Source organism: Theobroma umbraticum, unplaced genomic scaffold, assembly GCF_002168275.2.
Source record: "Theobroma umbraticum cultivar Fairchild unplaced genomic scaffold, ASM216827v3 scaffold_44.0, whole genome shotgun sequence".
Taxonomy (NCBI): Eukaryota; Viridiplantae; Streptophyta; class Magnoliopsida; order Malvales; family Malvaceae; genus Theobroma; species Theobroma umbraticum.
This window is the reverse complement of record NW_018397255.1, coordinates 1,407,511-1,433,222: the sequence shown is the minus strand read 5'-3', so window position 1 is coordinate 1,433,222 and position 25,712 is coordinate 1,407,511. Positions and strand designations below refer to the sequence as shown.

The 25,712-nt window shown below is 36.5% G+C and overlaps 4 protein-coding genes across 6 annotated transcripts; all 4 read left to right on the top strand.

The window, feature by feature from the left end:
* Positions 1-140: 140 nt before the first annotated feature.
* Positions 141-4,598, top strand: PERK4 (roline-rich extensin-like receptor kinase 4). Its single transcript, XM_021419443.1, has 9 exons — positions 141-684; positions 967-1,515; positions 1,995-2,537; positions 2,802-2,888; positions 2,969-3,039; positions 3,181-3,257; positions 3,446-3,590; positions 3,889-4,050; positions 4,134-4,598. Exons 2-9 carry the CDS (start codon positions 1,047-1,049, stop codon positions 4,365-4,367), a joined length of 1,788 nt encoding a protein of 595 aa, XP_021275118.1. The 5' UTR covers positions 141-684; positions 967-1,046; the 3' UTR covers positions 4,368-4,598.
* Positions 4,599-6,011: 1,413 nt separating this feature from the next.
* On the top strand, positions 6,012-11,326 carry U1-70K (U1 small nuclear ribonucleoprotein-70K). The gene is given in 12 exon segments (XM_021417927.2): positions 6,012-6,421; positions 6,690-6,804; positions 6,889-6,968; positions 7,352-7,427; positions 7,517-7,581; positions 7,670-7,732; positions 9,275-9,356; positions 9,443-9,593; positions 10,046-10,114; positions 10,351-10,571; positions 10,574-10,614; positions 10,616-11,326. Coding segments are annotated over 12 exon segments (1,407 nt in total). The 5' UTR covers positions 6,012-6,319; the 3' UTR covers positions 10,958-11,326.
* Positions 11,327-13,921: 2,595 nt separating this feature from the next.
* On the top strand, positions 13,922-18,993 carry LOC110409042 (sulfite exporter TauE/SafE family protein 3-like). The gene is made up of 12 exons (XM_021418255.2): positions 13,922-14,439; positions 14,604-14,763; positions 15,057-15,257; positions 15,703-15,767; positions 15,854-15,893; positions 16,390-16,451; positions 16,560-16,646; positions 16,862-16,912; positions 17,354-17,575; positions 18,027-18,120; positions 18,258-18,398; positions 18,504-18,993. The coding sequence occupies exons 1-12, from the start codon at positions 14,212-14,214 to the stop codon at positions 18,584-18,586; spliced, it is 1,434 nt and encodes a 477-aa protein (XP_021273930.1). The 5' UTR covers positions 13,922-14,211; the 3' UTR covers positions 18,587-18,993.
* Positions 18,994-20,107: 1,114 nt separating this feature from the next.
* Positions 20,108-25,629, top strand: CHR1 (chromatin remodeling 1). Of its 3 annotated transcripts, none has more exons than XM_021418284.1 (16): positions 20,108-20,243; positions 20,450-20,527; positions 20,924-21,187; positions 21,276-21,359; positions 21,777-22,123; positions 22,211-22,400; positions 22,584-22,759; positions 23,198-23,267; positions 23,350-23,539; positions 23,731-23,826; positions 23,914-24,008; positions 24,098-24,217; positions 24,443-24,562; positions 24,660-24,758; positions 24,858-24,962; positions 25,082-25,629. In XM_021418284.1, exons 2-16 carry the CDS (start codon positions 20,459-20,461, stop codon positions 25,319-25,321), a joined length of 2,265 nt encoding a protein of 754 aa, XP_021273959.1. In that variant the 5' UTR covers positions 20,108-20,243; positions 20,450-20,458; the 3' UTR covers positions 25,322-25,629. The 3 variants fall into 3 exon arrangements, with proteins under 3 accessions (XP_021273959.1, XP_021273960.1, XP_021273961.1); XM_021418285.2 differs by having other exon boundaries at positions 20,134-20,252; XM_021418286.2 differs by lacking the exons at positions 20,108-20,243; positions 20,450-20,527 and adding an exon at positions 20,578-20,745.
* Positions 25,630-25,712: the final 83 nt, after the last annotated feature.

Below are 25,712 nucleotides of genomic sequence, written 5' to 3'. Positions count from 1 at the left end.
CATTGGTTTCATGATGGTGTGAATTTTACCCTTTTTGATGCAAAAATGGGGCAATAAATTGGGTTTTTTTTTAAAAAAAATGATACAAGACGATTGGGTATAGCCAATTGTTCCTGCATTTTGCATAACAGAACAGGCCAAATGCCTGGTGCTAAACTGAGATTACATATTGAAAAATAGCTAAGGAGTTCGGTTTGCTTTGCTTCTCAAAGCCATAAAGGGTTTTCTTTTTTCGTTCAATTTTAATGAAATTCTTGTTTCTCTATTACCTTTGGGTGGTAATATTTGGCCAGTGATCTGTTATGACGTGAGGCTCTGTTTGTTACAAGTGTGAAAATAAGCGCTCACGTTGGAGACAAAGAGGAATGAGTTTTGTAGTTATTGGAGTTGATGTTCCGTACTGTTTAGGCCTGTTTTTCGAAACCAGAAAATAGGTTGCCACAGGTTTAGTACAGGACTAGGCAAAGCAGGAAATAGTAAAGAACTAAAAAAGAATAACGAACCCAAACGAATCAAGGGTGGCAGAGAGACAAAAGAGGTTAAGAGAGAAAAAGAACCAAGAGTCCTGCTTTGTAGGAAGCCACCGGGGAACGACAGGATCCCCTCTCTAGAATGGCAATTTTACCATGCAACGGCTTTTCTCTCTCTCTTTCTCTTGAGAACCCTTCTGTCTTCTTCATTCAGGTATCTCTTTCCTCTTGCAAAGAAAAAAAAAAGATATTGACTTATTCACCAAAAAGTGTTTCCAATCATAAACATAAAGAGCAATTCATGAATTTCATCGTAGAAGATCAATGTATAACTTTGACATTTGTGTTAGAAATTTGTTAAATGCTCTTCAGGAGAAGTTTGTTTGTTCTGTTTTTTTAATCTAGATTTAGAGCTTTTGCATGACCGCAATATCTGATCTTAAATGGCCTGTATCTATCACAATTTCCGTGGTTTTAAACTTGCAATCTTCTCCAGGGTTCTTCAGTTGTTTGAGACAAGCAAATAAGGGAGGGGTGGAGAGTTTCTTGGCTGGAAGTTCGCAAAGCTAACACAAAATGGCATCATCCCCTGAGAATTCTCCATCACAAGATTCCCCACCTGCTCCACCACCATCAAATTCATCACAAAATAACTCATCACCACCACCACCACCACCATCGTCCGCAAGCTCACCACCGCCACCATCACCATCCGCACCACCACCACCACCACCACCACCGAATAGTCATAATAGTTCTCCTCCTCCACCTTCTAACAGTAACAGCAACCCCTCACCCCCACCTCCTCCCAGAAGTAGTGGTACCAAGTCAAACAGTTCTTCTGCTAATAATACATCTTCTTCAGTTTCATCATCCTCGGATTCGTCCAGTGATGAGATAGATATAAAGATCATTACAGGAGTAGCTGTGGGGGCAGGATTATTGCTCCTTCTCATTGTGCTCTGTGTAGCAAGATGCACTCAGCAAAAGAAGAAGAAGAGAAGGCGTCAGCAAATGCAGTACTACCCATCTCATGAAGCTAAAGGTGAAAAACAATACCCTTCTTTCCTGCCGCCAAGGCAAAGGCCGTTGTTTCTTCTTTTTTTTTTTCCTGGAATGCACTTTTTCTTCATTGGTGAAACTTTGGAAAGAAAGCTTGGAATTTTACAAATACTTGCCATAAAGTTCTCTTTGTCAATTAAACCAACAGTAAGGCCTGTGTTTCTATTGTAACGAAGCAGAGTTCCCTCATCAAATTCCCTTTATTTTGCAGCTTTAAAGGACTAGCAAAAATCTTAGCCTAATTCGAAGCAAGGGACCTGCATTGCTTGTAGCAATTTTTCCTGTTAAAACTAGAGCGAAAGGAAACATTATCATGGACTTCTCTAAATAGGTTTTAATCAAGATCATTAAAATCCAGTGAAGAGAGGAAAATCAATATGCATGATCTGTAATTTATCTTCTATTGAATCTTGAAACTAGCTTTGATATCAATTTTATTTCTATTATCTGGTTTATGCACAGGTGGTGGTGATCAATATTATAACAACACACAAAATCCTCCCTGGCTCAATAGTCCCCAAGGGGCAGAGCATGTTGTCAAAGTACCACCTCCACCACCCGGTGGCGGCGGTAGCTGGGGTTCACCATCCCCAATCCAAGCACCAGTTTATAGCGGTGAAGCAAGCTCCAACTTCTCAGGCCCATACCGTCCCCCTCCTTTGCCACCCCCGTCACCAAGTATTGCTCTTGGATTCAATAAGAGCACTTTCAGTTATGAGGAGCTGGCAGCTGCTACTGGTGGTTTTTCTCAGGCTAATCTGCTTGGTCAAGGTGGGTTCGGATATGTGCACAAAGGTGTGTTACCGAATGGAAAGGAGGTTGCAGTCAAGAGTTTAAAAAGTGGCAGTGGACAAGGAGAAAGAGAATTCCAGGCTGAAGTTGAAATAATTAGCCGTGTCCATCATCGCCATCTTGTATCACTAGTTGGATATTGCATTGCTGGTGGGCAGCGGATGTTGGTGTATGAATTTGTTCCAAATAATACCCTGGAACATCATCTCCATGGTAAATTAATTTCATGGTTCATTCATTATCCTTTTTCATTTAGAACTTGCATAAAGAAATTCAACACCTCAGTCTTGGACCCTGGTGCATAAGTTCTAGAAAAGATTTAAGCAAATAATGATCTAAGTCTTCCAAATGGGATGCTCCTGAATATTGGGAGAATATGTTGGAGTCCTATAGTGGATTGTACTAAAAACCCTTATAGCAAAGATTTTGATCTGAAGTGATTTGCACTCCTGAAATACTTACAACTTTCCATTGCAGGAAAGGATCTTCCAGTCATGGATTTTTCCACCAGACTTCGTATTGCATTAGGTTCTGCTAAAGGTCTTGCTTATCTTCATGAAGATTGTAAGTTCCCAGTTTTCTATCTCTCTGTCTCTCCATTTCTTTCTGAAGTTCTGATTTCTTTTGTTGAACCATGCATGCAGGCCATCCTCGCATTATTCATCGTGATATCAAAGCAGCTAATATTCTTCTTGACGACAACTTCGAAGCCATGGTATCTTCTCTTAAAACCAGTGTTCTAATTCATCATTGAAACTCAATTATCCAATAAAATAGAACTACCAAGTTCACTACGATCATTCACATCAGCCTAAGACATCTATTTTGGCAAAAACTAACTGAGCACATATTATAGGTGGCAGATTTTGGATTGGCTAAGCTGTCTTCTGATAACTACACTCATGTCTCAACTCGTGTGATGGGAACATTCGGGTAAGGAACTGAGTCCATAAACAAAAGTGAAAAGCTGGTTTGTGATTAGTTGTGTTGGAGGAAAAAGAAAGATTGAAAGAGGGAAATCTATAGTTTGCTTTAAGAGGTTGATTCAAACAGCATTTCCAAAAGGAAAGAGGAAACTAGAATTCCACTCACAGCTGATTTTGTTTCTTTTTATAATGTAGGTACTTGGCTCCGGAGTATGCCTCAAGCGGCAAGTTAACAGAGAAATCAGATGTTTTCTCATTTGGGGTCATGCTCTTGGAACTCATTACTGGAAAGCGACCTGTTGATCCTACGAATGCAATGGAAGAGAGCTTAGTCGATTGGGTCTGTACTCTGTTACTTCCTCTTTATTCTCCAAACCTAATACTTGCACTAGAGCTCAAAGTTGAGACTTTGATGTTAATTGCCAGAAAAATGAGATCTTAAAACCATGACTTAGCAAAGTGGAGTATAAATGATTGATGGTAGATACAATTATACAAAGGCCATGTATCCAGTGTAAATTCCTTTCGGCACTATAAGATTACATAGAGAATGCTACCTCTGTCTGTTCTGTGCTGTCCAACTAATGTTTCATTTTCCTTCTTATTTTTATGCTCTTTTTTGGACGTGCTGTGAACAGGCTCGACCACTTTTGGCTCGGGCACTGGAAGATGGCAACCATGATGAGCTGGCTGATCCACGCTTGGAGCTTAACTACAACCTCCACGAAATGCAACGCATGGTAGCCTGTGCTGCTGCCAGCATCCGACATTCTGCCAAAAAGCGCCCGAAAATGAGCCAGGTTTTGCAATGATCTCCAACTTCATTTGTCAACGCTTAGTTGCATTACAAGTGATTTTAATGTAAAATGTTAACGCAAAGCAGATAGTACGTGCCCTGGAAGGAGATTCTTCCCTGGATGACCTGAACGAGGGGATAAAGCCAGGCCATAGTGCCGTCTACAGCTCTGGTGTAAGCTCCGAATACAGTGCCAGTTCATACAACGCTGACTTGAAGAAGTTCAGACAATTAGCACTGTCGAGCCAGGAATTCGGGGGCAGCGAAGACGGAACTTCCAGCAGTGATCACTCGAGAGAGATGCAAAAGCACAACATTTAACCAACTGGACCAAAAAGCTTGACCAAAAAAAAGAAAAAAAGAAAAAGTACACACTGATTATTTACATAAAAAAATTTGGGATTTCCAGGTACTTCTGTTAATTTGGGATCTTTGTTAATTCAAAAGTGTTTTTCTCTTTATTATCTGCATTTGTATTATTTATGCATTTGACATTTGATCGTGTATATTGACACATCTAGCTTTCTATTATTTGTGTGAGTTCTTATTTTATACTTACTTATATGTGAATTTAATGATGTTTAAAAAGATAAATGATTTTATTATTTTATTTTTTTTTAAGAATTCAAATCTGTTTAATTTGATTTTTTTTTTAACTTAAAAGTTATTATGAAGGTTTTTTAAAAAATAATAAGTTTTAAAAATTTATAATTAATAATAAATTATATAAAAATAAAAATAGATAATGTTGAAATTATTTTTAATAGATGAGGATATTTTTTAAATAAAAAAAAAATTTTTTAAAAAGAGGATTGTAAGAACTTTTTCTAAAGTTTTTTTTTTAAATTTTGCTTTTAAAAAAAATTTATTTTTTTTAAAAAAACTTTTTCAAATTCTTGTTTGACTTGTTTTTTACTTTTAAAAAAATGCATAAATTAAAAAAAAACGGATCAAACAAGCATTTTATATAATTTTTCTATATCAATAAGTAATTTTTGCAAAAATCCCATACCTTCGAAAACAAAAAGGGGAAATTGTTTTTGTTTTTGTTACATTTTGGGTATCATGCTTACGATTATTCTACTGTCATTTTTGCCACAAGAGTGGGATTCAACAAATTTATTTGCATTCATAACATTGATTTTGATTAATAATATTTGAAAAAGGAAAAAAAAACACAAACACATAGAATTTCATTAATATGTTCTTAAATAATTTGGTAAGTATATTAATGGTTAAACTAATAAGAAAAAAAACCTTGTTTAGAGAGATTAACTGATAAGTATATTAATGATATTATAATTTGAGAGAAATGAGATTTGAATTTAACTCTTTAGATAAAAATATTTATGATTATTTTTGTAACCATATTTTAACTACATAAATTTCTTTTTAATATTATTAGCTATTTGAGTTATAACTTTGCACTAGAAAGATGACAGAAAAATAATTATACCTTGACATGTGTAATTCAGTACAGAAGAAATCCTCCTGTTGGGGAAAATCATTTTCCTATTCCACATTGTGTTTAGAGAATTAGATATAATAGGTGGCTTCTTATTTTTTAAAACTTGTTGATATATTTTCAAAAAAATTTCATCGTGTCTAAAATTTAGATTTTTAACTTAATTTAATGTCAAAATTAAAGTAAACATTTTTAAACTTAAAATCGATCTTGTCTGACCAAAAATTATTACAATTTATTGAATAAAATAACATGCTTTCATTTAGATTTAATTTTTTAAAAAAACTATTTATTAAAATATTAATGCAAAACTCTATTATTGTTAATAAGCAAAAGGTTATTATGTCTGTAGACGGATATGGGCTTTGTTTACAACTTTGGCCCAATAACAAATGCCCGAGCCCATAAGGACCCTGTCCATGAACACTTTAGTTTTTAAAGTCAAACAAAAACGACACCACTTCACCAACCTCTTCCCTCGTCACAAACGTAATTCGGACGCGGGGTTACAATTAAGTCGAGAGAGGCTTATGCTAGTCTTTCAAGCTGCACAGAGAAAAAGAAAAGGAAAAACCAAAGCTCGTACATTTTTCTTAAAGCCAACTATATATACTCTCCTTAAAACCCTTTGTCAGCTTCTTCCCCTTGCCGTCTTTCAGGCTCCATTTACTGATAGCCCCGACCCGATTTACGAAACCCGATTCAGAAAGTACAATCGAATCGATGCTTCTTATCGTCTTAATCTAGATTACCAAATCCTCGTTTTGTCGAAAAAACCCTAGCGAAGTCCCCCTGATCTCTCTTCAACATGGGAGATTACAACGATGCCTTCATGCGCAACCAAAACGCCGCTGTTCAGGCCCGCGTTAAACCCCCTCAGAACCGCGCCAATATCCAACAGCTCAAACTGGTTCGTTATTTTAGGGTTTTTCTTTTTAATAGTGTGATCCGATTATTTTTAAGTTGGAGTTGTTAGCTTAAGATAATTGTAGAGTTTTCGTTGTTGTTTACTTATTTTCTATTTCCAAAGTTTGTGATGGATTTAGTTTTATTCAATTTTATTTTGAGATATGTAGATTTGCTGGGATTTCCAAAAAATTAATGCAATTGAAAGTTTTATGGCGATTTTGATTTGTTGTAAGGGAAAGATGATTAAATAATCTGTTTTAACTTTGTAGATTGGACAAAGTCATCCTACTGGTTTAACAGCCAATCTTTTGAAGCTCTTTGAACCTCGACCTCCATTGGAGTTTAAACCGCCGCCGGAGAAGAGAAAATGTCCTCTGTACACAGGTCTTTGTCTTGTATTTGGCTTTTAAATTTTCTTTTAAGATTTTGACATTTATTGATTTGATTTGCTTTGTTTGGCTTTGTTAGGAATGGCACAGTTCGTGAGTCACTTTGCTGAGCCAGGAGATGCTGAGTACGCTCCGCCTGTTCAGGAAGCTGAAACACCTGTAGGATACAAGTTACTATGTTTCTGTTTTTATGAAATGCTTTGAATAAGTAAAGTGGTTTTGGTAGTGCATCTTTTGTTATCTTCTGTGGTTTTATTGAATTTGGAATTTCATTCCAGTAATATGATATGTCAATAAGATGCACAATTGATGCAGCTGTATACTGAGATCACTTCAGTCATGTTTCTCTTGTGTTTGTATGTAAACATGGCTTTAGTACTATGTTCTAGTCCAAACTGGGTGAGCATGTTGTAAAAATAATTATGTAACTATACAGTGGCTTTTGGTGTAAGATGTTAATTTGACCATCTACTTTATTTTGATGGGAGGATAAAATTTTAACATATATTTGTGTTTTTGTAATGGATCTTTTGTGGATGTAGGCACAAAGAAGAGCCAGAATTCATAAGTTACGACTAGAGAAGGGTGCAGAGAAGGCTGCTGAGGAGTTGAAAAACTGTAAAGTCTCTTTTCTTTAAGTTACTTATTAGCAACTGATGCATTTGTGGTTTTTAATCCTTGTTTTCTTTTTTGTGTATTTTAAGCAGATGATCCCAATAACGACCCAAACATTTCAGGTGATCCTTACAAGACATTATTTGTTGCTAGACTTGTAAGTGAATTTTCCCTATTTCACATCTAACTTCATCTTTCATTCATCCCTTCTGGAATAAGTTATTAGCTGTAATATTTTTTTGCAGAATTACGAGACATCCGAGAGTAGAATTAAAAGGGAGTTTGAATCTTATGGACCGATTAAGCGGGTAGGTATTTTTGAGCACCCTCATGCAGGTTTGGTAAGAGGTTATGCAGCCACTTTATCCTTTCTGTTTCTTTCATAAAAGATTTTAGTTTCTTAAGCTAAATTTCAAGTTTTAAAGTTTATTGATTTCCATTTTTTTCAAATCAAACTATATTTTTTCTTGTAAAAAAGGTTAAATCTTTTGACATATGTACTTACTATATGCCTAAGCTTACTAAGAACCTATGTTAAAAATGTTTGTATAAACTTGATATGCAGTAATGCATATTGTAGTTGCAAACTCTGTCTTTACATGGTAGTTCTAAATAGCAATGCCTGTGCGACTTCTGTTTGGCAACTATGAGTATACTGAGTGTCTTCCTGTTCTGTAATATTTTGTACGTGGAGTCTGTTCAAGTTGAAAAAAGAAAACAGGTATCACAGCCTATTTACTGGTAAGGGTGAATGGGTTTGTTTCAATTGACCCCTTGATAAGTTGCTTTAATATGGTAGGATGTAGAAATCATCTCCAGACGTAGGTGATCTTCCACTCTTTAGGTATTGTTGTACCATTAAGAATCATCCTATAAAGGTATCCCTGGTAAGGGGCTGATTACTATATTTCTCAATCCCCAATACTTTTACAATCCAATTTCTGCCTGTTCTGTGATAATTTGTACTTGGAGTCTGATCAAGTTGAAAAAAGGATAACAGGTATCACAGCTATTTACTGGTAAGGGTGAACGGGTTTGTTTCAATTGACCCCTTGATAAGTTGCTTTAATATGGTAGGATGTAGAAACCATCTCCAGATATAGGTGATTTTCCACTCTTTAGGTATTGTTGTACCATTAAGAATCATCCTATAAAGGTATACCTGGTAAGGGGCTGATTATTTCGCAATCCCCAATACTTTTACAATCCAATTCCAAAGATGTTGCTTCATCCTGCACAGCAAAGCTGAAAAACTATGTTGAGTAGAGAAGTTGTGCATTATGCCTTTTGGCCTTTATTTTCGAGCAACAAAAGGTGGCTGACATCTGTTCTTTTTCCTGCTCTGGGTAAAACAAATTGGGAGTATTAGCATCTCTTTCTTTTGTTATTTAAATTTTAGTCCATGCTTTTCCTGCTACTAAAAATTTTACTTTTGGCTTTTAAAGGCTATCAAAAACATATCAGCAGTTGAGAAGGTGTTCTGGTATTTTCTAGTCTATAACTATTTTCTATTTTAAAAAATTATTCCCTGGTAAGGGGAGTTTAGTTTGTTCAACAAATGGTAAATATGCCACGATACATCAGTTTTTCTGCAACTCTAGCAGTGGTGGTGAGCATCTCGCAGTGGCAGCCCTATGATTAAAAGGTGAGCACGGCTAATGAGGCATAGTGCCTGCCTGCCTGCCGTGCCATTTAGGATTTACTGTTTCTAACTTTTTTGTAGTGCTAGCATTTAGCTCTGGAGATCAAACATCATCAATTACGATTATCTGATTCCTTCCAGAAGATTTTTCTTCTATACATTTCTTCTGACTGTTTATTAATTATTTCTTGTGTTTTGAGATTACCAGGTTCGGTTGATTACTGATAAATCCACAAATAAACCCAGAGGCTATGCTTTCATTGAGTACATGCATACTCGGGATATGAAAGGTTGGCTTACATTTGATTATGCTGTCACTTTTGAGCTGGTAGGCTTTAGTGAGCTTTGCTAATCTCTGCTTTTATACATCTCATAGCTGCTTATAAACAAGCTGATGGAAGGAAGATTGAAGGAAGAAGGGTTCTTGTGGATGTTGAGCGTGGTAGGACAGTCCCAAATTGGCGTCCTCGTAGGCTAGGTGGTGGCCTTGGAACAACCAGGGTTGGAGGTGAAGATGTTAATCAAAGGTATTTTGGGAGGTGGCTATGCATTTTGTAATCTGATGTATAAACATACCCTGTTAAAGATGACAAATGTGTCTTACAAATTTCAAAATTATTACTTTGTAGAAACTGCTTAACTTTGGGTATTACCATTTAAGTGACTGGTAAGATATAAAAAAATTAAAATACCAGTAATCCATCTTAACAGATTTTCCCTTTCTGATTGCTTTGGGGGTGGGAGATGCTTTGAGTAGGGCTGCATGCTGCAGCCTTTAGTTCACATGCTTCCACAGGAGTTAAGCTGATCTTTAAAAAGTTTGCATGGCATATGCTCTTATGTATTTTTTCCTTGAAGTTTTGATATTTGGTATGCTTGAAGTCCAGTATTACCAGGCTAGGATTGACCAGATACGGCAGGCTCAGTTTCAACTGTTGTTAACTAGAAATTAAACATGCTATGTTCTTTTGCTACTCAGGGAGCAACTGCAATCAGGACCATCTCGTTCTGAGGAGCCAAGGATTCGAGAGGATCGACATGGTGACCGGTAAGATTAGATGAGTTGCTTTACTAATTTTTGTCTTTATAGTGTTTGGTACAATGTGAAAAATGTATATAAAAAGTTTATTTTACTGGCTTAAAACTTATTTCAGCACAAATGCCATAATAATTTATCCCACCTTACATTTGCTGGGAAATCTTGTGATAAGAACCATTTTCTAGTTTTTTTGCCATGGTGTCACCATATTATTTATAGGTATTGATTGATCTTGGAAATCTTAGGGACAGGGAAATCCCGTGAAAGAGGAAGGAACGGGAGAGGGAACAAGAAAAGTCTCGTGAGCGCTCCCATGACAGACCAAGGGATCGTGATAGAGAGGATAGGCACCACAGAGATCGTGAAAGAACTAGAGACAGAGATAGGGACAGAGAGAGAGACCGTGGTCGTGATCGCGATCGAGCACGTGATCGTGATCGAGCTCGGGATCGTGGTCGTGACCATGAGCGGATAGAGAAAGAGATCGTGACCGTGAACGTGAGAGGGACACAGGACAGGGATTATGATGTTGGTGACTATGATCGTGATCGTGGGCGCTCTAGAGATAGGGAATCTGATTATGACCGTGTTGAATCCAAACATGATCGGGACCGGCATAGTGAGAGGGATTATGATCATGGTGAGCAAGATGAGGATCATGGGTGGTATGAACAGCATGAGCATGGCCATAGGCGTTCAGACCTAGATGACCAACATTATGAGCACTATGAGCATCATCGAGGTCGGGGAGATTATGATTTGGATGCCCATGGTGGCCATGATCGTTATGATCAATATGCTGACCATGACCGTGATCGTTATGATGGGGTGGAAGAAGATGATTATAGGTGATTAGATCGTAAGACAGAAATCATGTTCCGGAGCATGAAGATCAGTGTCAGTTGGTCACTCTTCTTTAGTGTGAGCTGCTTTTTCTCCTAATGCACCTTGGTCTAGTTAAGATCTCAAGGAAACAGTTTTCTATGTGCTTTCTCTTTGATGTGGTGAATTCTGAGTTCAGGAGGTTGCCTTTTGGAGTTGGAACCCTGGTACTATGTGCATGGCATCTCTGTTTTACTTTTATTTTATTTTAAAAATTTCTTGACATACTCGCTATGTGGTTTTAAGCTTTTATCCTATCGACCTATTGTGTTTGCTCTCCTTTCGAGGACGCTTGAAATGGGTAACTAATGTTAATTGTATCATTGTCGTTCTGATGCTCATGCTTAGCAAAGGTTGCTTTTTCTTGCATCCCATCCAAAACTAAAATCAGTTTATCTTATTTCTGGTGCCGCATAAGCTTAAAAGATTTTACCAGGTTAGATAGCAATAATTTTGTATCGTAACCGGCGGACAGAGGAGAGGCTCTTGAATACGGCTTACTCCGAAAGCTTCTTAATTCTGAGATGGCCTCGAGGGACTTGAGCGACACCGTTTTTGGTTTCGCTCAACCCCCTGAAGTCCCTTGGGTCACATGGATATGGAGAGCTTGGGGAATTTGTTCAACAGAGCTCCGCTTGCGTTGAGTTGGGGTCTGAGGATTTAGTTTATATGACGAGAGATTGAAATGCTGGTTTTGGCGCCAAACTTTTCCTTGCAAGAAAACGGTGACCGGAGCCGGCTTTCTGTGGAAGTTTTTGACAGTCTTCTCCTTTTTCGCTAAATGGAAGCTCCCTGGTCGCCATTGTGAAAATAATTGCCCAAGTTTGGCCTTTTCAATCGACCTACTGCCTACCCAATTTGGGCTCTGTCGCAAAAAAAGGTTCTCGTTTTGGGAGCCTACGTTGGCTGTTAATTGGGCTCATGATAGTTAACTCTGTATGGCCTCAATCAATCATTCAAAAAAAACAAATGTAAATAAATCAAATTACTCATCAGTTAAGAAGGTTCGGCTCGGTAAATATTCGAAATCGACACGTCGACTCTGGAAGCTCAAGTTACTCAACTAACTAGCTGAGTTGAGTCACAAATTTTTAATTCTCGACTCAAGTGATTCGCAAGCCTTATCATCCTTTCAAATTTATTTATATATTTTAAAATTTTATTTTAAATTTAAATTTAAATTTATATAAATTAATGATAATAAAACTTAATTGAATTGAATTTGAGTAACTTGAATTATACTTGAATTTCAAGTTTTTTAGTCATATTGAGCTCGAGCCTATACCGTATTGATTCTGCTCGGCTCAATTACTCCCCTCACAAAATCACATTTCAATTAGAATTAGTATTTGAGTTGCTCTTATAATTCAATAATTATTTCGTATCTTTTTTTAAAAAATAATTAATGTGCTGGATTTATATACAATTAAATGGAGAGAATATATCGAGAATAATCTAACCAAAAAAAAGTTAGAGGATATTCTTGATTAATGCAATGTGCTATTTTTTTATGTGCATGAATTATGAATTTAATATCTTAAACATCAGGTCACAATATTCCTATCTAACATCATATAATCCTGAGAGACATTATCCCACTCTACTTTGTTTCAATGATAAATCGGCAAAATTTGATGTAAATGGAACAAACAAAGCCACTTTGGATTCAAAATCAGCTCCCTCAATGTTCTTACAACATGTGACATCCCAATTTTGTTCTGTTTTTTCACAACTTGATGTTCATAAAACTTGGAGTTCCTCGGACACGTTAAAACCTGTGGGGGGTCTGGTCATGTCTCAATGAAGCTAAGCTTTCTTGACCACAAGGAAGTCACAAAGCTCCAAACACAGCAAAAGGACAAGGATAATAAAATCAGGAGGAGGAAATGCCTTGAGGGATTTTGTCTGGAAGTGCGTTTTACATAGAAATTAACCGCTTAAAAAGGATCCAAGATGGATTGAAGCAACTATGAAGCTTCAGCCTGTGACTCAGGCTAGTGCCCTTCATGCTATTGCTCGTTGGTTCGTACTAAAGTGTCTTGAGAACTTGAAGCTGCTTCTGGGAAGCTTCCTCCAAAACCGGCTTGCTTTGCTCTTTTGTTTTAGCGTCCTCGCAAAAATTGTTTCGCATGGCTTGCCCAGTTCACTTGTAGAAACAAATTGACATGAAGGAAAACATAAGAGCAAAAGTTAAAAAGCAACATTAAAATTGACATTAAGGAACATGGTTTGATGAGTAACTACTTACCTAAAATCATTTTTTGGAAGAATTTTTCTCTTTTGGGGTTTCATCCTATGGAAAGAAGTCTAATCCAATTAGGTTCGGAAGCAGCCATGAAGCTTCCATTGCCGCGTAAACTTAGTACGGGAGGATCTGGTTTGTGTTAGCCTAGATTTTGAAAACGGAGAACAAGAGTGGGTAACATCAGCCACTGTCGCAACCAAGAAACTGGCTAAAAAGGAGTGATGGATACAGTCACAGAACATAGTCCAGGCTTCAGCTGCCCCATGCAAAAGTTCATTCCTATGAAATCCTTAGAACTCTCGATTCTAACCTCATTGGATTAGCAAAGGTCAAGTCACGGTAAATTTTGTTTAAAACCTCATCATCTAATTTGTTTACTAAGCATTTCATTAGCTTCCTCGAAACTTCCAAGACATGTAGGAAAAACAGGAAACTGCAGAAACTGGGCAGATAATCAGTAAATTACATGTTGTTGGAAGGAATCCATGAGTAACCCGAGGTTTAGATTTTGGAAGCTTCGAAAGAGATGAAATGGTTAAACACTTTACAACGACATTGAGTAGTACAGATTCGAGAGGGGACAATCAGTTGATTCTAAAACAGAACATAAACACCGAATCCTTATTATTTGGAAATAAATGAACATTTTTTTTCTTACTTATTCTTCTTTTTATGGGAAAATAGGAGTTTAAAAAATTTTTTAAAAATAAAGAGAAAAAAAGGAACTGTGTTATTGGACCACGCGGTCCAGCGTACAATAGGGAGGGAGAAAGAGAGAGTGGGATTTATAAATGTAGACAGCATGGAGGTACCAAAGGAGTGAACCCATTCTTTCTTTGTGTGCTACTGTATTGATAGCACAGAGGAATAAGGAGAGGAGTGAGTAAACATAAAGCCGGGATAAGTTTTTCCATTTGAATTCCTTTACACAAGTTAGAGAGTCTCTCCCTCTTTGCTAACAATTCAGGGTAGTAGCCAAATGGGTCGAGTTCAGGTGAACCAGAGAAACTTGGCTATCATAGCATGGGTGGTCTTTCTGGTTCTTGTCATGATGAGCAACGTAGGGATTGCGGAGAGATTATTGAAAGACAAAAGGAACCAACGAGTTTTCAAAGATAATGAAAATGAAGACACACGAGGATTGCTAGTTAGAGTTGCCAACTTCCTCTGGCAGGGCGGGAAATCTTCTTATGAACCTGTCTGGCCGGTGAGTGAGTCATCCAGCTAGGCTCGTTTAACAACATCTGCTATTTTTTTCTGCTTGTTGGACATCAAGGAGAGGAAACCTTTTCAAACTCTTTCCTATCGTTGTGTCATTGATCTTTCAAGTTTGGTTTATCTTGATATTGAATTTAATTATTGATTGAGCAGGAGATGGAGTTTGGTTGGAAAATAGTTGTAGGATCAACTGTTGGATTCCTTGGTGCAGCGTTGGGCAGTGTTGGTGGGGTTGGAGGTGGTGGAATTTTTGTTCCAATGCTCACTCTCTTAATTGGTTTCGACCCCAAGTCTTCCACTGCCATTTCCAAGTGTGAGTTTCTGCTTTGCTCAAATATAATAATCCTATTTCGTTCCTGTAGTTTAACCTTCAACTTACCTGACATAGAATGACAGAACACAGCCAACCAGCATCCATTAAACATCAATCTTGGATGTCTTTATCTTGTTTTCAAGTCATGCATGCATGCCTGTACTCGCATATAAATTCATACACGTGTTTATAAATAGTATGTCTGCAGCAAGCTTGGGTATAACATTGGTAAGCTCGATGCTTTTAGGCTTATCCCAGTTTTTGCAGAATCCTCTGAATATTTTGGATTGCAGGTATGATCATGGGTGCAGCTGGATCAACGGTATACTATAACCTGAGACTTAGGCACCCAACATTGGAGATGCCCCTCATAGATTACGACTTGGCGTTGCTCTTTCAGCCAATGCTTATGCTTGGAATCAGCATTGGAGTTGCCCTCAATGTCATGTTCGCTGATTGGATGGTGACAGTTCTGCTTATCCTCCTCTTCATTGGTAATAAGAATTACATAATTTTTGGGATTCAAGTTCATTCGCATAGTTGGTCTTATTCTATCTCTCGCACAAATTCAAATTTAGCTTGCTGAATTTCTTAAAGAGCAATTGTTAACCTAAGGATATTTGCAAGAAAATGCTTTAAGAATAATGGAATCATCCATACCACTTTCACTTTTCTCGTGTCATCCCATTAAGGAGTCTGCTTTTCTTTATTCATATTAAACCAGAAAACGGTTAGCCAGGACAGCTTTCACAAAGGAAACAATGTATGCAATAGGAAAACAAATGGAATAAGGCAGGATCTAGGTTCAAATCTTAGTCCACCAAAACCAGGAATAGAATATTCGAGCTAGGAAGATACCATTTGTTTTCTATCATGAGTTCGGGATCTATGTAACATGGCTTTGCTTCTGATGTGGGTGCTTAAATTTGTTGATGGCAGGTACATCAACTAAAGCCTTGTTCAAAGGTATAGATACATGGAAGAAAGAGACAATGATGAAAAAGGTTGGATTCTCCACTTGGTTTCTCTTTATGTACTCCATGGATATCTTCCCTTTTTCATAAGATAAACAGTGAGAATTTTTCTTCAGGAAGCAGCCAAGTTGGAATTAGAGAAGTCCAAACCAGCTGGTGAGTGCCTTATGATCCCCCCAAGTAAACCACCTCTATATTCATCCCAAAAGTAAAACTTCTACAGAAATACTAGCTTTTACTTCATAAGAAATTTCAAATGAGAAAGTGACATTAAAGAAAATGATTGCTGAACAAATTTAAGATGCTATTAGAGAAGATTAAAGGAAAGGAAACGGGCTGCCCCTCAACAAATCATACTGAAAACAACGTAGACTATGTTCATAGACGACCTCGTTTAAGTGTCACTAGTTTGGTAAATGAGTTTGAGATACGAGTGAATAGCAAATCCATCTGTGGAAAAATCCAATTTTTGGCCATAAATTATCAGTCCAAATAAGCAACAAGAAACGGATTCAGATTCAAATGTTGGTTTCTAAGACCAATAATGTGTGAAACAGAAAATCTCAAGATACACATAGAAGTCTGCTGGTAAAAGAATTTCCATTATGTTAATTGAAATGCAAATGGCTTGTGCTAAACCTGGGAATTGCAGATGGAGCTGCACAAGATTATAAACCGCTACCTAGTGGCCCGGGCACCCTGCCAGATGATGAAGTGAGTCCAAGAAAATTATGGTTTTCCGACAACAATACTCTTTATCGTTAATCTCAATGTTATTCTTACCTTTGTTATAATTGCTGTTGTTGTTATCATTCGATTCAGGTACCTCTGCTACAAAACATTTACTGGAAAGAATTATCACTGCTCATCTATGTATGGATCGGTTTTCTTATTGTCCAGATTGTAAAGGTATGCTAATATTATCCATAACATTATAAGCAAAATAACTCTAAGTTAGTTCTTTCGAAGGTCTTCCACGATCTTATCTCTTTTCAAATCATAGTCTACTATCATCAATCAGTTTTGCAATATCACCTGTCCGTCCATTCTATTATTTAGCATTCTGCAAAATATGAAGTTATTGTTGTCTTTGTTCAATGACATCCACATGTTTGTCTATGCAGGAATATGTTCCAACTTGCTCAGTCGTGTATTGGATTGTCAACTCCTTGCAGGTAAAAACTCAGAATTCTGGATAAAAACTTGTTCTAGAATCTAGACAGAGGGAATCCTTTTTTTTTTTTCTTTTAACTCTGTAATTCCTTTTTAATCTGAAAAACTACAATACGCATTCTCAAGTAAGTGGCTGCAGCAGAGAAAAGACTGGATACAAGCTTACTCAGAGTTCAGTCAAATCTATATCTTCTAGGAATGAGGCTCTAAAGATTTTGCCTATCATGAGTGAAAGCAAATTTATATCCGATCATTTTAACATGAATGCAAAAATCTTGTTAGAGTCATTTGATTCCACTTGCCTCTTCATGAATCACCTGACAAAATGGAGATAAATCTCAGTGCACTTGAACTAAAGCTTGAGAAGCACTTGTTTACAAAACAGAGAATCCAGAGTTTACTGAGGATAAATCTCTTCAACTTGATTGTTCCTTTTGCAATAGATACCGATTGCTGCCTCAGTGACATTCTTTGAAGCCATTTGCTTATACAAAGGGACCAGGGTGATTGCATCCAAGGGAAAGGAAGTCACAAATTGGAAGATATATCAGATTCTACTTTACTGCTCCTGTGGCATAATAGCTGGTATGGTTGGTGGTTTGCTCGGACTGGGAGGTGGCTTCATCCTGGGTCCTCTATTCCTTGAACTAGGAATTCCTCCTCAGGTATAATTAACTAGTATTATTGCATTCAAATAATGAAATCAAGGTGGGGGATGGATAAATAGCAACTACAATTATTAAACATACTAAGACATGGTGTATTATCAGACAAATTTTCTCACGGTCCAAGTCTTTTTTTTTTGTCAGAAAATCCTTTTCACAACGATCCAGCTAGTGATTCTCAGAATCTATCAAAACTATAGTACTATATCATATCAAGAACCCCATCCTTGAATACTATTCATTCTGAAAAATGATGAGAACCTGGTAATCCATTGTTGAGAGGTAGACTATAGATCAAAACTAAGAGAAAATTTAAGTATGAATACACAAGAAGCTGAAATAGATGACTTGACTGGTTCATTGGCATGGCCATGGCAGCTGCCTTAGTTTCAGAACGTATACGTTCGTGTTTTGTATCTAAAGACATAACAATACTACTATGCTTGTGCAGGTAGCAAGTGCAACATCAACGTTTGCTATGGTATTTTCCTCCTCAATGTCAGTTGTACAATATTATCTTCTCAACCGTTTTCCAGTCCAGTATGGTAATGACAATGACGTGAAGTTTTACAATAAGAATCAACTGTTAGCAGCAATTAAGAAAAACGTTCAACCTTTAAGTTGTGGACCATTACTTCATCATCCTTGTAATATCAGTGTTACATTTTCTTTTCTCCTGCAGCTACTTATTTCATTCTAGTAGCAACAATAGCTGCCTTTACCGGCCAGCATGTAGTCAGAAAGATTATTGCAGTCCTCGGAAGAGCATCGATAATCATTTTCATATTAGCTTTGACAATCTTTATTAGCGCAATAAGTTTAGGTACAATGCTTTCTTGCTTTCCATCATTCCCTGAAAAGCAAGTCACTTAACTTGAGAACCTGTCAAAATGGTGAAAAGCTGACCTCATTTTCCTGAATGTTACAGGTGGAGTTGGCATTGCTGATATGGTTGAAAAGCTGGAGAATGAAGAGTATATGGGATTTGAAAATCTTTGCAAGCTGTCCTGAGTTCTTTGTTTTTTTGCTCTATTACAGGAGGAATTTCTCACCAGGGAGCAATTACATCAAACACTGCATTGAACTTCAGTACTCCACAGTCAACTATTTTTCATTTATTTTCACTTAAAAGATTTGGGTTTTTATATGTTGCTGGATATTCATTTCTTGTCCGGTGTATGCAAGAATTTCCCCAGCTGAGCTTCTTCATGTGTTTCTTTTTCTTTTGCCCCTCTTCCTGGCATCTTATTTCCCTTTGGTTCCTAGTTAAATACAAACTGTGCCTGCCAGAAACTGTCTACCACATTCTATTCGACAAATATGTAAGAAACCTTTGGCTAAAATAACATAAGATGTCAGTGCTCTGAATCTTCTGACGAGCTTTAAGTACTACAATAATGAATTTGCTTTGGCTTTCATGGTTGCATTCAATCTCCCAATGAGCAATCTGAACTTTTTGGTTCCAAATTGCAGAAAGTTCCTTCTTGAATCTTTGGGGAGCACCTGAATTTCTCAACACATTTTGTTTTTCAATTTTCTGCCATTGCCATGGAAAAATTTTCTAAACCCCTGTTAGTCCTATAATTTTTTGAGAACAATTTGAATGACTCTTTTTCCATTCCCCCAATAGGCCATGCCATGTCATAAGAGAAAAATAAAATTCATTTTGGTGTGCTATTTGATTGATTCCTAATGGCCTAGAGCATTGAGTCAAAGTTACAATTTCAATAACTACCTTTTTCAATTATAATTTTATATTTCATACATTGTCAATATACACTACACTATAACTTAATCATAAAATTTCATATACAAAGATAAAACTTTAAAATTTTTCAAAATAATTATTTTTAAAATTTTCAATGTTTAATTTTTTTTATTTATTATATGATATGATATTTTATAATTAACTAACAACGTATGAGTATCATATATAAATAATAATCAAATATAAATTTAATTTTTTTTATTTTATAGATAGAATTTATATTTGATACATCATAGTGTATAATTATATATGAAAAACAAATTTGCATAATTTTTTTTGATCATTTTCATAGTTTTTGTTCTTTAAATCCTATGTAAAATTATTATCCAAATAAAAATTTATTTGTCCAAGTTAATAAATATTTTCCCCTTCAAGCACTAAAAAACCGTTAAGTGTCCATATCAACTACTATAATTCAATCAAGTTTAAACTTGAAATCAAATCATTTAAAAGTTGAAAATCCCACTCCCAAACGCATTTCTCGAAATTGAAAAAAAAAGAAAAAAAAAACATAGTGGACGAGACAAAGCATGCCCCAAATCTGGGAACCCATGATCAACCTGTGAAGGCCACATACTGCAGGTCCCAGCAGAATTACTCATTTACAAATATACCCCTACTTAGAATCTGAGAAGGACTACAAACGTGTGCAATAAATAGCACCATTTAGGGGCATTTGTTAACTTTCATTTTCCCGCCCAAACCCTCTCAGACAGTTTATTAAGAAAATAATTAATTAAATTAAAATTAAATAAAATTTTATTTTTTAATTTAAGTGCTCCACTGCTGTCAAAAATTTATTATTTCAGACCTCCATTTTCTCTGCTTTGCTCTGCTCTGTTTCTCTTTTAAGAGACGCTTACGGTTCTGTCCGGTTTCACAGTCGAAGCTCCTTTTACTGTATGTCTGGTTCGTTGTTTTATACGTTTCGTGCCTTACTTATTTGAATCGCATTACTTTCCGTTCAATGATCGAAACCCTAGGGCGGTTTCTGGATTTGAATGAAACTAAAGCTTTATTTCATCTGTTTTAATCTCATAGAATTTGATTTTTTTTTTGTTTCATTCTCTCTCTTTTTTAAATTTTTTTTATGTACGGACTTTTAGGGTTTGAAAATGGGGGCCGATAAAGGAAAGGAAAATGACGCTTCAGCTGAATCACCGACTTCAGTTCTTGAAGACGAGGTTTGTTTTTGCTATACTGTTATCTCCTTTTATTTTCAGGTTTTAATGCTATATTCCCTGTTTCTATTTGGTTTTCTTGAGATAATGAAGGAAAATGAAAGGTAAATTTGTAACGAGTTATGTTTGGAAGCTTAAAAGCGAGAGAGGAAAGGAAAGCTGAAATGAAATAAAGCTTGGAATGTGAGGAAAATGAAATGACAATACTGTTGGTAATGATGGTAAATGTTCTGATTCAGTAGGCAAGTGTGTTTGCATTGACATAAGCATGGAGTTTATTTCAGATTTAACTTACAGTTGTTTAAGATGAACATGTTGCCCTCGCTATATTCATCGCAGATTGATGTTAAACGTTTCTTCTTGGTTTTTATATGATTTTGTTTTTCTTATAAAATGAAGGAGAAGTGCGAAGAAGAAAGCATCAAGTTGGAGGAGGAAACAATTCTGGATGCCAAAAACGGGGATTCTTCTCTTTTATCGGGGTCTATGGTCCAGGAGGAAGAAAAGCTAATGGAAGCTCGGTTGAAAGAGGAGACAAAACAAGAGGAGCCTGAAGAGGCAGTGCACTTGAATGACACTCAGTTTACTAGATTGGATGAGCTCTTGACCCAAACGCAGATGTACTCAGAGTTTTTGCTTGAAAAGATGGAAGACATTACATTTGTATTCCTCTCTCACCTTTCTTTCACATGGATTTTTATGCTTTAAAATGGTTTGCTTAGTTCTGATTAGCTGTTAATAATATTGGTAGATTGGAGCCGAGCCAGAAGCTGAAGCTGCTCAGAAAAAGAGAGGTCGAGGTTCAAAAAGAAGAGCTGCTAACCAGTACAACAATGTAATGGTCTTTCTGCTTTATTTTCCCTGTCAATGTGGAATGCCTTCGATATGTTATAAATGTGCTATAATGTACTGATCAATTTCACAGAATTAATGATGTTATTTTCTTACTTGCTGGGTTGTATATCTGTTGTATTTTGACTTGATATTTGGTATCCTTAATTTCTTCGTCAATCATAGCTTGGCAAGTCCTGTATCATAAGGAGTATTCAACAACATGCAAACTGTTCAATGCTCCTGTTTACTGTATGGCGGTTTGGTTTATACAATAATTTGTATGATAACTGTTTTCCTGAGAACCTTGTATGCAGTTTTTATTTTTTTTTTATCTGTTGATAGCAATGTGATCCTTCTAATTTAATTGGAATCATTGGAATCTATTAAGCCATTATTGTTTTGTGATTTCTTTTTCCAGAGGAAGGCCAAGAGGGCAGTTGCAGCAATGCTTACAAGATCTAAAGAGGCTGAGAAAACCGAAGATGTAAACCTGACTGAGGAAGAAAAAATTGAGAAAGAGCAGAGAGAACTTGTACCATTGTTGACTGGTGGAAAATTGAAGTCCTATCAGCTAAAAGGAGTGAAGTGGTTGATCTCCTTATGGCAAAATGGGCTGAATGGGATCCTTGCTGATCAGATGGGTCTTGGAAAGACAATTCAAACAATTGCTTTTCTTGCACATTTGAAAGGAAATGGGATGGATGGACCCTATTTAATTATCGCTCCTCTCTCTACTCTTTCTAATTGGATGAATGAGATTGCAAGGTAAAATCATTCATAACTTTCATGTAAACAAGCATAAAATTGAATTTCATATCTTAATTCTTCTCTTTCCCTCCCTGTTTTAAATAGGTTTGCACCTTCGATGAATGCAATTATTTATCATGGAAACAAGAAAGAAAGGGATGAGATTCGTCGGAAGCACATGCCTAAAGTAATTGGCCCCAAGTTTCCAATAGTTGTTACTTCTTATGAGATGGCAATGTGTGATGCGAAGAAATGTTTGAGGCATTATGAGTGGAAATATGTTGTGGTTGATGAGGTTGGTATTTTGCCCTAAATTGTCCATGGCCTGGCTAACTCTTCTGGCTGTACTTATATATATATATATATATATATTTATATGTGTGTGTGTGTGTGTGTGTGTGTGTGTGTGTGTGTGAAAGCTTGAAAGTTGAGGATGGGCAAATTATATACTCTTAACTTTTATCTTCTTTTATTAAAGGGGCACAGACTGAAAAACTTTAACTGCAAACTAGTGAAGGAATTGAAGCACTTGCATGTTGGCAATAAGCTCCTCTTAACTGGAACACCTCTGCAGAACAATTTGGCAGAGCTATGGTCATTGTTGAATTTCATTTTGCCTGATATTTTTCAGTCTCATGAAGAATTTGAGTCATGGTAGGTATGCTTAATCTTTCCTTAATCAAACCTCAAGTTTAATATCTGTTACTAACTCATAAATTTGCTTATTATTTATAATCCTAAGGTTCCAATTCCAGTAAAATTGCTATGTGACATTCATAATCATGGGCTTACACTTCCAGAAGTTCTCAGTTAGCTTACTACATTGATTTTTAATGTTAATCTGAGTGCATATCACAAAAATCTTGCTTCTCTAGTACTATTGAATACTTGGAAAACAAGGTTTTTGGAAATGCTTTGCTGGCCCCTTAGTTCATTGATTTTTTCTTGAAAGCATGTTATGGTAATCCTTTTACAGATATTTTATTCTTTGATGGGAAAATTTCATGAATGTGCTTTTTTTTATTCTTTTTTGATGAATTTTTGCTGTCTTGTCTTACTGCTATTTCATTGATGCATGGTTTAAACATTCAGGTTTGATTTTTCGGGAAAAATCAATGGTGCGGTGTCAAAGGAAGAAATGGAAGAGAAGAGAAGGAATCAAGTGTGTATCTGACTGTTTTCCTGCCCCCTCCTCCAAAACAACATTTTACAAAGTATAATTCTTGGGGGTTTTATACCTGCAGGTGGTAGCTAAACTCCATGCTATATTGCGCCCCTTTCTTCTTCGAAGAATGAAGTCTGATGTTGAGCAGATGCTCCCTCGTAAAAAGGAGATCATATTATATGCTTCCTTGACTGAGCATCAGAAGAATTTCCAGGATCATTTGCTTAATCAAACTTTAGAAACCCATCTAAGAGAGAAAGTTGACTCAGGTATTAGATCAGATTTGATTGTAGAAGCTGCATTATTAATGTTTTAATTTGAAGAGAGAGAAAAAGGCATAAAGAGTGATATTAAAAAATTTTCTGGCTCCATGGATAGATGAATTCAAAATCTTAATTACAAGCATTCTACATTGTATTCAGTCAAGTTTCTTATGATAATTGAGATTGCTATATTGCAGGACGTGGTGTAAAAAGGAAGCTTAACAATTTGATGATTCAGCTTCGGAAGAATTGCAACCATCCTGATCTCCTAGAGTCTGCCTTTGATGGATCATGTACCTTCCTTGTTTTAATGCTCGAAAATTTGCTCTGAAAGAATGCTCAGCAGCTCCATTTACAGTGTTTTCTTGTTTGTGTGACAGTTTTATATCCACCTGTAGAACAGATAGTTGAACAGTGTGGAAAATTCCGTTTGCTGGACAGGTTGTTGGCTCGGTTATTTGAGCGCAAACACAAAGTACGTTATAAGCATTCTTAGTTTTTATATTCTCCCATTGCTTAAAAGTAAAAAGCTGCCTGCTTATTCCCCCTGACCTTTGTTAACAGGTTCTCATCTTCAGTCAGTGGACTATGATTCTGGATATAATGGATTACTATTTTAGTGAAAAGGGATTTAAAGTTTGTAGGATAGATGGTAGTGTGAAGTTAGATGAAAGGAGAAGACAGGTATGTCCTAAGTGCCTAAATTTTGTTTATTCATTGTAACAAGTACAAGGTATGCACAGAAATTGTTTGGTCTTCATATAGAAAGAAGTCCATTGGTTTGTAATCATTTTTATCACGATCCCCTGTGAATGTGCTTCATGCTGCATGTTGCGGTATCAGTTTTCCTATTACTTGTATCTATTGACCAGCTACATTTTATTGCCCTTTTTCTTTTATGCAAAATAGATCATGGAGTTCAATGATGAGAACAGCAATTGTAGGATATTTATTCTCAGCACAAGGGCTGGTGGCTTGGGTATCAACCTGACTGCAGCAGATACCTGTATACTCTATGATAGTGACTGGGTATTAAGTTGTTCTCATTCCTCTTGTATTCGTTTTATATTGCCCTTATATGTTAATGGTGATTAAAGTTATTCATTATGTTTCATGTCAATTGCAGAATCCACAAATGGATTTGCAAGCCATGGATAGATGTCATCGGATTGGACAAACCAAACCTGTTCATGTTTACAGACTTGCAACAGCACATTCTGTTGAGGTATAGCACTTGGATTTTTTTTTTTATCTCAGGACTATTCTGCAAGTTTTCTTCAGGCATTGAAATTGAGAAGAAACTGAAACAAGTGTGTTTTAACAGTGTCACGTTTTAAAAAGAGCTTATAGCAAGTTGAAGCTTGAGCATGTGGTGATTGGAAAAGGGCAGTTTCATCAAGAACGAAAACCAGACAACAACCTATGGGAGGTTTGTGCCATCATCTCTTCCATTTCTCTAACTACTTGATATAGGTTTTTCCATGGATTTCCTGTCCTTATGAAGATTATTGTTGTGTTGTAGACTGATTTTGAGAGTAAAAATTTCAGGAAGAGGATCTACTGGCACTACTCCGAGATGAAGAAACTGCAGAAGACAAGATGATACAGACAGATATCAGTGATGAGGATCTGGAGAGACTGCTGGATCGCAGGGACCTTGTTACTGAATCCGATGATGGAGAGAAGGCTAAGGCCGCCTCTGCTGATGCAGTTCCCCTCAAAGGTCCAGGTTGGGAGGTGGTGCTGCCAACTGGCTCTGGCGGCATGCTTTCAACTCTCAACAGTTGACACTTAAACACCCCAGAGGCTTTTTCATATTGGGGGTGCTAAGTTGTACCACTTTTGGTTTTTTTGGTTGAGCTGAAAAATTTCTCTAAAGAAAAAAGCTCTCGATTCTTTTGAGCTGATTTCTGTAAATGGGGGTGCGCATGATCAGTAGGAATAGGTATGACAGAAACTGGTAAGTTGATTACTGATTAATCAATTGTTAACAACCTGAAACTTAGAATTAAGCCAATGGTCCTTTTGAGGTGAATTCCTATGTATGGATCAGTGGTCCTTCTGATTATTGATTTAGGAAATCTGTTGCAAGCTCTTGTCCTGCTATCATATTGGACTTACGTTTTTTTTTTAATTAATTATGCATGTGGTAAAAAATGGAATTGCCAAAATCTTGGTT